The sequence below is a fragment of the Eretmochelys imbricata genome, chromosome 2, assembly GCF_965152235.1.
Source record: "Eretmochelys imbricata isolate rEreImb1 chromosome 2, rEreImb1.hap1, whole genome shotgun sequence".
Lineage (NCBI taxonomy): Eukaryota > Metazoa > Chordata > Testudines > Cheloniidae > Eretmochelys > Eretmochelys imbricata.
In genome coordinates, this window is record NC_135573.1 from 247,475,769 (window position 1) to 247,489,168 (window position 13,400).

The following is a 13,400-nucleotide window of genomic DNA, read 5'->3' on the forward strand; positions in this document are numbered from 1 at the left end:
TCCTGGATTTCATAAAGCTGGCTGTCTAGGCCATTAGGAATATCAGCTGAAAAGGAACATGGAACAGATGCATGCCTCTACATTACACAGAGCACGGGAGTCAGCCAAAGATCAGATTCACATTTGCTTGCTAGGAGACTTCAATAAAGCTAAAATGGAGGACGGCAACTCAGATCCATAGATGGAGAGCCTGCTGCTCCTCTTACACGTCTTCCATAAGTCTCAGACATAAAGCTCCTATATCATCCTACGTGCAGATACCCATAAGAGAGGGAGCAAATTGCCAGCTTTAACTCTGAATCTGACTTTTCGAGATGATCACACTACATAATCTTATGACTGTTAACCTTGTCCTCCACCCCCTCGTCTCCTATTGTTACCCATATTTTGCATCTTGTATTAGAGCCAAATTCTCTAGTAGCGTAAATGCGTGAAAGTCCAACGAGTTGTGCTGATTTATACCACCAGAGAATTCAACCCATTAACAAGACTGTAAGCTCTTTGAGGCTGGGACCATGTCTCCCTGTGTGTTTGTAGAGCACTTAGCACAATGAGTCCTGATCTTAATTGTGGTCTCTATGCGTAACTGAAATAGAAACGTGTAATTAATAATAAAAGCTTTCCCTGGCTTTGGGCTATCCATCACAAAACCATTAATAAGCAAAGCCACTACAACTCATTTGGTATATGCTGATTATAAGAGATTTCAGTAAGAAGGTATCATTACTATAATAGCCGCACGCAGCAGTAGTATTGCACGTAAGCGTCTGTCGTTATTACCGCTGGAGAAAAAATCATTTTGAGGGGTTGCATATTTGGACCATTTCCAACAGTTTGAGGCTGAACAAGTTTTTTTCTAAAAATGTGAGACAGGACTTGCCTGTATGGAATGATTCACTAAAGGCAGCATTTGATGGACCTACTCCCGGGTCCCTAGGTTTGTGTGCGACTGTCAAGAGTGCTCTCTGGCATCAGAAAGGATAACATGTAACTGCCTCACTTGGAGGTGGTGTTTGCACATGTCCGTGAGATGCAATGGAATGGGTACCAGTGCATCAATTAGCACTTTCTTTTGAATAAAGTTATCAAACATGACAAACAAATCACAATAAACTAGAATGATTCCAAGTTCTAACAGGGACAGCAGGAGTGCAAGTGTGCATCTATCATAAATTCTACCTATGGGGGACACTTATACAGCTAAATAGTTATCTAGGCTCTCAAGGTAAGTACTGAGGGTACATCACTATTAGAGACTAAATCACACTCCATCAAGAGATAAAAGTGAGATACTGGTAGAATGATAGATAATTCTATGGGAGCTGTGTTGTTTGACATATTCGATTCCTCTTTAAAACCACCAACAATCTTTGATACTTAGGAAGGGATCTACTGTCCCTACTTGACGTTTTCCTTCTCTCTTCTAAGGGATATAGTTTTCTTTTTACAGAGTATCCTCAAACTACAAAAACAATAGACACAACTAGTGATTTTGAATATGAACAACCATTGTCAGTGGAAAGAAAAAAATCATTGATACTGGCTTGACACAGAGCTGGTCACTGTGAGAAGGAGGAGGAAGAAAGTGATAGCTGAGTGCTGGCATCCATTATGTTTCCAAGATGAGAGTGCCACCTTGTGGTGAGGCATTAAAACAAGACTCAGCCCTATATACCTGGCAAGATCTATGCAGGAGAGATGTATAGTAGATCTAAGGCCAAACATCCTTTATTTTATAGTTTGCTATCAAAATCCTAATGCCACATTTTAAACATTACATATAGTCCACCTTTTGTCTGATGTTTAGTTGCATGCTCGCTCTCTCTCTCTAAACAGTCCATGTGTTAGAGTAGACCTTCTGCTCCTAATGACAGTAACAAATTTTCCATCTACATCCTATTAGAAATCTGCAGCATTACATGTTAATAATTATTTGTAATGCATTAGTAGCCAAAATTTGCTGGGTGCTGTACTGACATATAGGAAGACATACTTCCAGCCCCAAGAAGCTTACAATCTAGAATGACAAAACACAAAGCATGGGGAAATGGGATACATGGGTGAGCTACGTGTCCAGTTCCAGTTGTTTTATTCAAGTGTAACTATATCCACTTTTTGTATATGCTGCTAGAGGTTCAAGTTTTTAGGAGTGAAGGAGGGATGGGTGAAAGCTTGAGAAATATATTTTGGGTAGTCATTCCATGTATACAGGGTACCATAGAAGGAGGTGTTGAGACATTTGTGAGAGAAGGAAACAAAAGTTGGCATCATTGGCAGATGAATACAAATGGAGACAAGTTAGCTATACTTACTTATACTTATAGCTATCCTATACAAGTGGCTGCTTCACGCAGGGCTTGGAAAGCAAGACAATAAAGTAATAATTTAATGCATACATAGCATAACAGGGAGGCAGTGAAGTGGTTCAAAGGGACATGATTGTAGCCATAGGAAAAAAGGATTATTTTGGAAGCAACATTTTGATGGGCTGGAGAGGGTGGGGTTAGTTTCACATAGGCCTAAGATGAGGAGACGGCAGAACTCAAAGTGAGAGATAACCAAGGCATGGAGTAGAGATTTGGCAATTAGGGTGGCAAGGAAAAGCAGAGGGAGGAGGGGAGACTAGGATGACCCCAAGGTTAATAGCTCAGGGAGAACAGAGTGGTTAACAGTAATGGTGAAAGCACATCCATGCTTCCTGCCGCCTGTACTAAACATTTTCAGTTATTCACTGGTAATAAATCCTGACACTTACCCACTGCTTCTTCTTGGTTTGGGAAATCAGTTGCTTGTGCTGACCTGCTAGTTTCTTAATTTCTTCTACAAACTCTTCTTTGCACTTCTCCTTTACCTGCTTACACTTTCTGTCCATCTCTCCTTGCATGTTGGCTACAGCTTTATTTACAGCTTGCCTTTTGTCCTCCTCCATCTCTGTACGCAGCTGGGATAAGGGAAGCAAGTCAGTAAAGAAAGTCAATGCGTATTTGTATTCTTTGGCTACCTCTAAATACCATTACCATAGTAGATGGAGGTCAAACAAAGTAGAATTTTCATTCTTGGAAAATGTAGAAGCTTCTACTGCTTAAAAACAAATAAAAAACTGACTCCAGCAATTTAGCATACAATACATAGATCACAATCAAAACTTTACAGTAGTTCTACATGCAAGGCAACTCTGTCAAAGCAGCATCACAGGATTCCACGTGTATTGTGTCAATGACTCTAGATCAGATGTGCTCAGTTTACAAGGGATTTTTTTAATTCTTTTGTACAAATTTACAGTAAGAGCAGATTGGACAAAACCCATGCAAAGAAACTTCACTAAGTATGAAAAAACCACAATGGGTGGAAGAGTTCAAAGGGTAACATTTAAAGATTCAATCTGACCCAAACTGTTTAATGCTCAAGATGAAATAACTGACAAGAAAATTATTTATTCAGTTTCACTTAAAGAGACGATAAAAAACATCTGTATAATCCCACCGCATGACATCACACAGGTGAAGACTGAAGGCATAATTTAGAATCAAACGAGCTGGAAAAGTGTTACTGGGGTCAATTATAATGAATGAATGAAGACAGCTTGATTTTCAGATAGCAGGTTGCATCTGCAGGGATAGAAGCTAGAAAAAAACAACTATACTGAATAAACTAAGCACATTTGATATGGACTCTCTGAAATACAATAACTAATGCTGTTTTTACACAGTTTCTTTTGAAAGTTGCACTTTAAAAAAGGATTTTCCCTATTTTCTTAAGAACAGATGACAGAAGACAACAATCTCCTCCCGCCCCAAACCACGTGTGTACACTTTGGGTTACTTGCGGTGAGGGCTACCTTTTCCACTGCTTCTCGTACAACTCTCTCAGTCTCTCTCTTGTGATCAGCCTTCATCCTGTCTTTGAAGTCATTAAAGATTTTGGTGTATTTGTCATGGCACATGTTCTGACACACTCCATCATTATTGGTCTGGGTGCTCCGATGCAGCATTTTTGGAGAAGAGGCACTTAACTTCTTGGTCTGCGTTGAAACTGAAACCTTTTCAATGGGCTGAGGCATTGTGGGAATTTCCTGGCTTGAACTTACTGCTTCAGTTTCAGGCTCTGGCTCCTACAGAGAAAGAGCAAAATTTCTAACACTTATGTCCAGGACAGACTATAACTCTTAGCATCCAAAAGGAAGGATTCGAATACACTGAAGCTGGCAAAGTTAGGCATACGTTAACATCCCCCTTTACTAGCCAAGACCCTGTTCCTGGAGGGTGCTCAGTGTGATGGAGTGCTGGCAGCGTTAGTCCGAGGCCAAGGCTCCAAAGGACATGACGAATCTCAGTATGTCATCCTTGCCATGCCCCTTTCTCAGCCAGCACTGCCCATTTGGGGGTTACACTGCATCCACACAAGCCCCTTAGTGAAGGGGTGGCTGCATCCTCTCTTCACTAACACCCTCTCACAGGGATCCTAGATGTGGGCCCTTAAACCTGAGTTTATTCTAGTGGACGCTGGGCTAAATTGGGCCCAATAGGCTACTTTGGTATTTTATAAGATTTTGCTTACCTCACACGGCTGCTGAGAGGATTAACTAATTGTTTCAAAAGCACTTTGAAACTGAAAGGCTAATCAGATGCCAAGTGTTACTAATAATAACAGAACTAGACACAGATGACCATGAAAGCATTGTGCAGTTACATAATTATCCAGGGAAGAAATCACAGTTACTGTAGAACTGAATTTAGCTCACAGTTCGTAACAGAATAATACTAGTGGTCCATGCTCTTTAAGATATAAGTAATATTACCCCCTCACCTCCATCCCCCAGACCAGGAACTTGAAGTGTTTAAAATCACAAAAAAACCCTGTTTGTTTCCTCTAAGAAAAGATTATTATTTTTTATTTTGATAACCACTTAATGCAGAATGGATAATTAACAAATTCTCTGCAATGTCAAACTATCATTTATCACAATGTCTACTGCTTGGGCTATGCTTTGTTGTTGCCTAAATGACGAGTACAGAAATTATACCCATTAAAAGGTAGATTGTGTATTCCCTTTTGCTACCAAGTGCTATGTAACATGTCAGCCTGATTAATTTCTTAGAGCTGCCCTTATCTGGTCGCCGATCCAGAGGCCTGCATTAGGTCAAAAACTGCAAAACAGTCTATACTATAACCTCAATGAGTAGGCACTGTTCCAAACCCGCTCTCAAAATATGCACTAGAGCCCTATCTCAACCCTTTTCTGGGTCTGCCTTTATTGACCCAAAAGGAACACTAATGCAACATGAAGTTCGGCTCAAGTCTTCTCCCAAAACTAAAGGGAAGGATAAACAAAAATAGGTCTGCAACTAGGGTTCTTGTTTTCAAAAGGGCAAACTTAAAAAAATTAAGGGAATTAGTTAGGGAAGTGGACTGGACTGAAGAACTCAATGATTCAAATGTGGAAGAGGCTTGGAATTACTTTCAGCCAAAGTTGCAGAAATTATCTGAAGCCTGTATCTCAGCAAGGGGAAACAATTCATAGAGAAGGGTTGCAGACCAACATGGATGAGCAAGCATCTCAAACAAGTTATTAAGAGAAAACAGAAAGCCTACAAGGAATGGAAGATGGGATAGATCAGCAAGGAGAGCTACCTCTTGGAGGCCAGAAAGTGTAGGGGAGAAGTAAGAACTACCAAAAGCCAAGCAGACTTCGACCTTGAAAAGGAAATTAATACCAATAGTAAAAGCTTCCACAGCCATATAAATAAAAAGAAAACAAGAAAAGGAGAAGTGGGACCGCTACGCACTGAGGATGGGTGGAGATTAAAGGTAATCTAGGCATGGCCCAACACCTAAATGTATACTTTGCCTCAGTTTTTAATAAGGAGTTTAGGGACGGGGCAGGGGTACTACTGGAAATGAAGATATGGAAGTAGAAATTACCACATCTGAGGTGGATGGCAAAGTCAAACACCTTAATGGGACTAAACTGGGGGACCTGGATAATCTCCATCCAAGAATATTAAAGGAACTGGCACATGAAATTGCAAGCCCAATAGTAAGGATTTTTAATGAATCTGTAGACTCAAGGGTTACACCCTACGACTGGAGCACTGCTATTATACAGTAAAAGTTGTTTTATCCGTCACTTTGCCAACTAGAAAGCTCTATAAACCAGCATTTCTGATCTTCATTGAAATTCTGGTTTATAGTCCAGTTGGGTGGGGCTGACAGGGAGTTTGGGTGTGGGAGGGGGTATAGGAGGGAGTGTGGGGTGCTGGATCTGGGGACCGCTCATCTCAGGCGGCTCCCTGCAAGTGGTGACCTGTCCCGGCTGCTCCTAGGTGGAGACGCAGCAGGTGGCCCTGTGCGCTCCTCCGCCCGCAGGCGCTGCCCCCACAGCTCTCATTGGCTGTGGTTCCCAGCCAATCGGAGCTGCAGAGCCATCACATGAGGCAGGGCAGGGGCAGTGCACAGAGCCGCCTGCCATGCCTCCGCCTAGGACCAGCGGAGACAGTCACCACTTGTGGGGAGCCGCCTGAGATGAGCGGCCCCCGGATCCGGAACCCTACACCCCCTCTCACACCCCCTCCCACACCCAAATTCCCTCCTAGAGCCCGCACTCTGCACCCCCTCCCACACCCAAACTCCCTCCCTCTGAGTTAACCGGCATTTTTCACTTACCAGCACCCCCCATCCCTCCAACGTGCCGGATAAAACAGATTTTACTGTAGTACCTACTTTTAAGAAAGGAGGAAAAAACGTGATCCGGGAAACTACAGGCCTGTTAGTTTGACCTCAATTGTATGCAAGGTCTTAGAACAAATTTTGAAAAAAAAATAGTAGTTAAGGACATGCAGGTAAATGGTAAAATTGGATAAAATACAACATGGTTTTACAAAAGGTAGATCATGCCAGACCAACCTGATCTCTTTCTTTGAGAAGATAACTGATTTTTTAGACAAAGGAAATGCAGTGGATCTAATCTATCTGAATTTCAATAAGGCATTTGAGACAGTTCCACATGGGAAATTATTAGTTAAACTGGAGAAGATGGGGATTAATATGAGAACTGAAAGGTGGATAAGCAACTGGCTAAAGGGGAGTCTACAATGGGTCATACTGAAAGGTGAACTGTCAGGCTAGAGGGAGGTTACTAGTAGAACTCCTGGGGGATTGGTCTTGGGACTGATTTTATTTAACAGTTTTATTAATGACTTTGGCACAAAAAGTGGGAGTGTGCTAATAACATTTGTGGATGACACAACGTTGGGGTGTATTGCCAATATGCAGGAAGACTGGAATACCATATAAGAAGATTTGGACGACTGTGAAAACTGGAGTAATAGAAATGGGATGAAATTTAATAGTGCCAATTGCAAAGTCGGGCACTCAGGAAATATAAGCTGGACTTATCAGTTGGAAGCAATAGAGGAGGAGAAAGATCTGGGTGTATTGGTTGATCACAGGATGACTATGAGCTGCCAATCTGATCCGGCCATGAAAAAGGCTAATGTAATCTTAGGATGCATCAGGTGAGGTATTTCCAGGAGAGATAGAGAAGTATTAATACCATTATACAAGGCACTGATGAGACCTGCTCTTGAATATTGTGTACAGTTCTGGTCTCCCATATACAAGAAAGGTGTATTCAAATTGGACAGGTGCAAAGAAGAGCTACAATGATGATCAGAGGAATGGAAAACCTTCCTTATGAGACGAGACTCAAAGAGCTTGCCTTGTTTAGCCTAACCAAACAAAGGCTGAGGGGAGATATGATTGCTCTCTATAAATACATCAGAAGAATAAATACCAGGGAGGGAGAGGAGTTATTTAAGTGCCAATGTCAGCACAAGAACAAATGGATATAAACTGGCCATCACCAAGTTTAGGCTTGAAATTAGATGAAGATTTCTAACCATCAGGGGGGTGAAGTTCTGGACCAGCCTTCCAAAGGGAACAGTGGGTGGGGGATGTAACTGCCTACAATGGCATGTAGCTGATCTGTGACTTCTAATATTAAATATCTCCAACGGATGGTAATGGGACACTGGATGGGGAGGGCTTTGAGTTACTAAAGAGAATTCTTTCCTAGGTGTCTGGCGGGTAAGACTCAACCAGAGGTTATGGTTCTATTACAGGAGTAGGTGGGTGAGGTTCTGTGGCCTGCAATGTGCAGGAGGTCGACTTGATGATCCTGATGGTCCCTTCTGGTCTTAAAGTCTATGAGTCTAAACTTGGTTGCTTCTAGCGTCCCTAAATGGGGATTACTCAGTTACTATGCTGGCCCCTCTCTCTTAGAGAGCCATTTCCATCTCCCCATACCTGGGAGGGGTAACAATCCACCTGTCTCAGAAAAGTTATTTGAACTTTCTTAAATCTTTACCAGTAGGATCAATACCTGCTAATAGGGCGGGGTGTTTCAGGTAAACTATGCCAGGCCATTAAAAACCTCTCCAAGTGCAGCCATAATACTTCTTAGATTACCCATCCCTGTGTAGATCACTGGCCCCCTTTTGGGGTTTGGATATTATTATTGATTATTATTGTATTACTGGTTTCAGGGTAGCAGCCGTCTTAGTCTGTATCCACAAAAAGAACAGAAGTACTTGTGGCACCTTAGAGACTAACAAATTTATTAGAGCATAAGCTTTCATAGGCTACAGCCCACTTCATCGGATGCATAGAATGGAACATATAGTAAGATATATATATATATATACACATACAGATAAGCTGGAAGTTACCATACGAACTGTGAGAGGCTAATTAGTTAAGATGATCTATTATCAGCAGGAGAAAAAAACTTTTGTAGTGATAATCAAGATGGCCCATTTAGACAGTTGACAAGAAGGTGTGAGGATACTTAACTTAAGGAAATAGACTCAATATGTGTAATGACCCAGCCACTTCCAGTCTCCATTCAAACCCAAGTTAATGGTATCTAGTTTGCATATCAATTCAAGCTCAGCAGTTGGTTGTTGGAGTCTGTTTTTGAAGCTTTTCTGTTGCAAAATTGCCACCCTTAAATCTTTCACAGAGTGGCCAGAGAGGTTGAAGTGCTCTCCTACCGGTTTTTGAATGTTATGATGCCTGATGTCAGATTTGTGTCCATTTATTCTTTTGCGTAGAGACTGTCCGGTTTGGCCAACGTACATGGCAGAGGGGCATTGGTGGCACATGATGGCATATATCACATTGGTAGATGTGCAGGTGAATGAGCCTCTGATGGCATGGCTAATGTGATTAGGTCCTATTTAAGGTGTCACTTAAATAAACATGTGGACAGAGTTGGCATCGGGCTTTGTTGCAAGGATAGGTTCATGGGTTAGTGTTTTTGGTGTGTGGTTGCTGGTGAGTATTTGCTTCAGGTTGGGGGGCTGTCATAAATATAAAGGGAAGGGTAAACCCCTTTGAAATCCCTCCTGGCCAGGGGAAAGCTCCTCTCACCTGTAAAGGGTTAAGAAGCTAAAGGTAACCTCGCTGGCACCTGACCAAAATGACCAATGAGGAGACAAGATACTTTCAAAAGCTGGGAGGAGGGAGAGAAACAAAGGGTCTGTATCTGTCTAAATGCTGGTTTCTGCAGGGGATAGACCAGGAATGGAGTCTTAGAACTTTTAGTAAGTAATCTAGCTAGGTATGTGTTAGATTATGATTTCTTTAAATGGCTGAGAAAAGAATTGTGCTGAATAGAATAACTATTTCTGTCTGTGTATCTTTTTTGTAACTTAAGGTTTTGCCTAGAGGGGTTCTCTATGTTTTCTAATCTAATTACCCTGTAAGATATCTACCATCCTGATTTTACAGGGGGGATTTCTTCATTTCTGTTTACTTCTATTTTCTATTAAAAGTCTTCTTGTAAAAAACTGAATGTTTTTTCATTGTTCTCAGATCCAAGGGTTTGGGTCTGTGGTCACCTATGCAAATTGGTGAGGCTTTTTATCCAACATTTCCCAGGAAAGGGGGGGTGCAAGTGTTGGGAGGATTGTTCATTGTTCTTAAGATCCAAGGGTCTAGGTCTGTAGTCACCTAGGCAAATTGGTGAGGCTTTTTACCAAACCTTGTCCAGGAAGTGGGGTGCAGGGTTTTGGGAAGTATTTTGGGGGGAAAGACGCGTCCAAACAGCTCTTCCCCAGTAACCAGTATTAGTTTGGTGGTGGTAGCGGCCATTCCAAGGACCACGGGTGGAATACTTTGTACCTTGGGGAAGTTTTGACCTAAGCTGGTAAAGATAAGCTTAGGAGGTTTTTCATGCAGGTCCCCACATCTGTACCCTAGAGTTCAGAGTGGGGGAGGAACCTTGACAGGGGCTGTCTGTAAGCAAGGACTGATCTGTCTCCCAAGATCTGTGAGAATGAGGGATCATTTTTCAGGATAGGCTGTAAGCCTTTGATGACGTGCTGGAGAGGTTTTAGTTGGGGGCTGAAGATGTTAGGGGACGAGAGCCAAGGAAGTGTTGTTCTAAGTCAGCCATAAAAATATGGTTCCCTTAACCCACCCAACAATGTTGTTAATCTTTCCAGCTACACTCTTAGCCCGGCAGAAGAGTGTGTCCTATCTCGGGGCCTCTCCTTTTGTCCCTCCAGGCCCACGAACATGATACAGTTCTGTGGTGACCTAGAATCCTTCTTTCGACGTCTCCGACTCAAAGAATATTTCCAACACACCTCTGAACAACATACTAACCTACAGAATCCTTCCTACCAACACTACAAAAAGAAAGATTCTGCGTGGACTCCTCCTGAAGGTCAAAACAACAGACTGGACTTCTACATAGATTGCTTCCGTTGATGTGCACGGGCTGAAATTGTGGAAAAGCAGCATCACTTGCCCCATAACCTCAGCCGTGCTGAACACAATGCCAGCCACAGCCTCAGGAACAACTCTGACATCATAATCAAAAAGGCTGACAAAGGAGGTGCTGTCGTCATCAAGAATAAGTTGGAATATGAACAAGAGGCTGCTAGGCAGCTCTCTAACTCCACATTCTACAGGCCATTATCCTCTGATCCCACTGAGGATTACCAAAAGAAACTACACCATCTACTCAAGAAACTCCCTGAAAAAGCACAGGAACAGATCTGTGCAGACACATGCCTAGAACCCCGAACAGAGGTATTCTATCTGCTTCCCAAGATCCATAAACCTGGGAATCCTGGATGCCCCATCATCTCAGGCAGTGGCACCCTGACAGCAGGATTGTCTGGCTATGTGGACTCTCTCCTCAGGCCCTACGCTACCAGCACTCCCAGCTATCTTCGAGACACCACTGACTTCCTGAGGAAACTACAATCCATCGGTGATCTTCCTGAAAACACCCTCCTGTCCACTATGGATGCAGAAGCCCTCTACACCAACATTCCACACAAAGATGGACTACACGCTATCAGGAACAGTATTCCTGATAATGTCATGGCAAATCTGGTGGCTGACCTTTGTGAGTTTGTCCTCACCCACAAGTATTTCACATTTGTGGACAATATATACCTTCAAGTCAGCGGCACTGCTATGGGTACCCGTATGGCCCCACAGTATGCCAACATTTTTATGGCTGACTTAGAACAACACTTCCTCAGCTCTCGTCTCCTAATGCCCCTACTCTGCTTGCGCTACATTGATGACATCTTCATCATCTGGACCCATGGAAAAGAAGCCCTTGAGAAATTCCACCATGATTTCAACAATTTCCATCCCACCATCAACCTCAGCCTAGACCAATCCACACAAGCGGTCCATTTCCTGGACACTACTGTGCTAATAAGCGATGGTCACATAAACACCACCCTATACCGGAAACCTACTGACCGCTATACTTACCTACATGCCTCCAGCTTCCATCCAGGACACACCACACGATCCATTGTCTACAGCCAAGCTCTAAGATACAACCGCATTTGCTCCAATCCCTCAGACAGAGACAAACACCTACAAGATCTCTATCAAGCATTCTTAAAACTACAATACCGTCCTGCTGAAGTGAAAAAACAGATTGACAGAGCCAGAAGAATACCCAGAAGTCACCTACTGTAGAACGGGCCCAACAAAGAAAATAACAGAACACCACTAGCTGTCACCTTCAGCCCCCAACTAAAACCTCTCCAGCGCATCATCAAAGATTTACAACCTATCCTGAAAAATGATCCCTCACTCTCACAGATCTTGGGAGACAGACCAGTCCTCGCTTACAGACAGTCCCCCAACCTGAAGCAAATACTCACCAGCAACCACACACCACACAACAAAAACACTAACCCCATGAACCTATCCTTGCAACAAAGCCTGATGCCAACTCTGTCCACATATTTATTCAAGTGACACCATCATAGGACCTAATCACATTAGCCACGCCATCAGAGGCTCATTCACCTGCACATCTACCAATGTGATATATGCCATCATGTGCCACCAATGCCCCTCTGCCATGTACATTGGCCAAACCGGACAGTCTCTACGCAAAAGAATAAATGGACACAAATCTGACATCAGGCATCATAACATTCAAAAACCGGTAGGAGAGCACTTCAACCTCTCTGGCCACTCTGTGAAAGATTTAAGGGTGGCAATTTTGCAACAGAAAAGCTTCAAAAACAGACTCCAACAATCAACTGCTGAGCTTGAATTAATATGCAAACTAGGTACTATTAACCTGGGTTTGAATGGAGACTGGGAGTGTCTGGGTCATTACACATATTGAGTCTATTTCCTTAAGTTAAGTATCCTCACACCTTCTTGTCAACTGTTTAAATGGGCCATCCTGATTATCACTATAAAAGTTTTTTTCTCCTGCTGATAATAGCTCATCTTAACTAATTAGCCTCTCACAGTTTGTATGGTAACTTCCAACTTATCTGTATGTGTATAGATATATATCTTACTATATGTTCCATTCTATACATCCGATGAAGTGGGCTGTAGCCTACGAAAGCTTATGCTCTAATACATTTGTTAATCTCTAAGGTGCCACAAGTATTCCTGTTCTTTTTATTGTATTATTGTAGTTACTAGGAGAGATCTTTTTAAGGAGGTTTCGTCTATTTGACATCTAATGTCCTCACATCAAGTATAGGACATACTTTGCCTCATATTTCAAGCAATAACAATACAAAGAATCATACACTGTGATACTAATGCATGTTTTAGGACTTTGTATCAGTTTGCACTATGAATAAAACTTGAGGGCACTGACCTAAACTTTTCCCTGTATTTTTCATATAGTTCTACAGTAACTCCTCACTTAATGTCATCCAGGTTAACATTGTTTCGTTGCTGATCAATTAGAGAATATGCTTGTTTAATGTTGCGCAATGCTCCCTCATAATGTTGTTTGGTAGCCGCTGGCTTTCTTCACTGCTTGCAGGAAGAACAGCCTGTTGAGCTAGCTGGTGGGGGCTTGGAACCAGGGTGGACTGGCAGCCCCC

The 13,400-nt window shown here is 42.5% G+C and overlaps 1 protein-coding gene across 7 annotated transcripts in view; it reads right to left on the minus strand.

The window, feature by feature from the left end:
* The window catches only part of ZMYND11 (zinc finger MYND-type containing 11), a 161,242-nt gene that overhangs the window by 3,751 nt on the left and 144,091 nt on the right, over window positions 1–13,400 (minus strand). For all 7 annotated transcript variants that reach the window (XM_077808348.1, XM_077808347.1, XM_077808346.1 and 4 more), the window contains 2 exons: window positions 3,839–4,111; window positions 2,756–2,941 (listed from right to left, as the gene is read on the minus strand). In XM_077808348.1, the coding sequence (XP_077664474.1) occupies window positions 2,756–2,941; window positions 3,839–4,111 (459 nt within the window). The remainder of the gene's footprint in view (window positions 1–2,755; window positions 2,942–3,838; window positions 4,112–13,400) is intronic.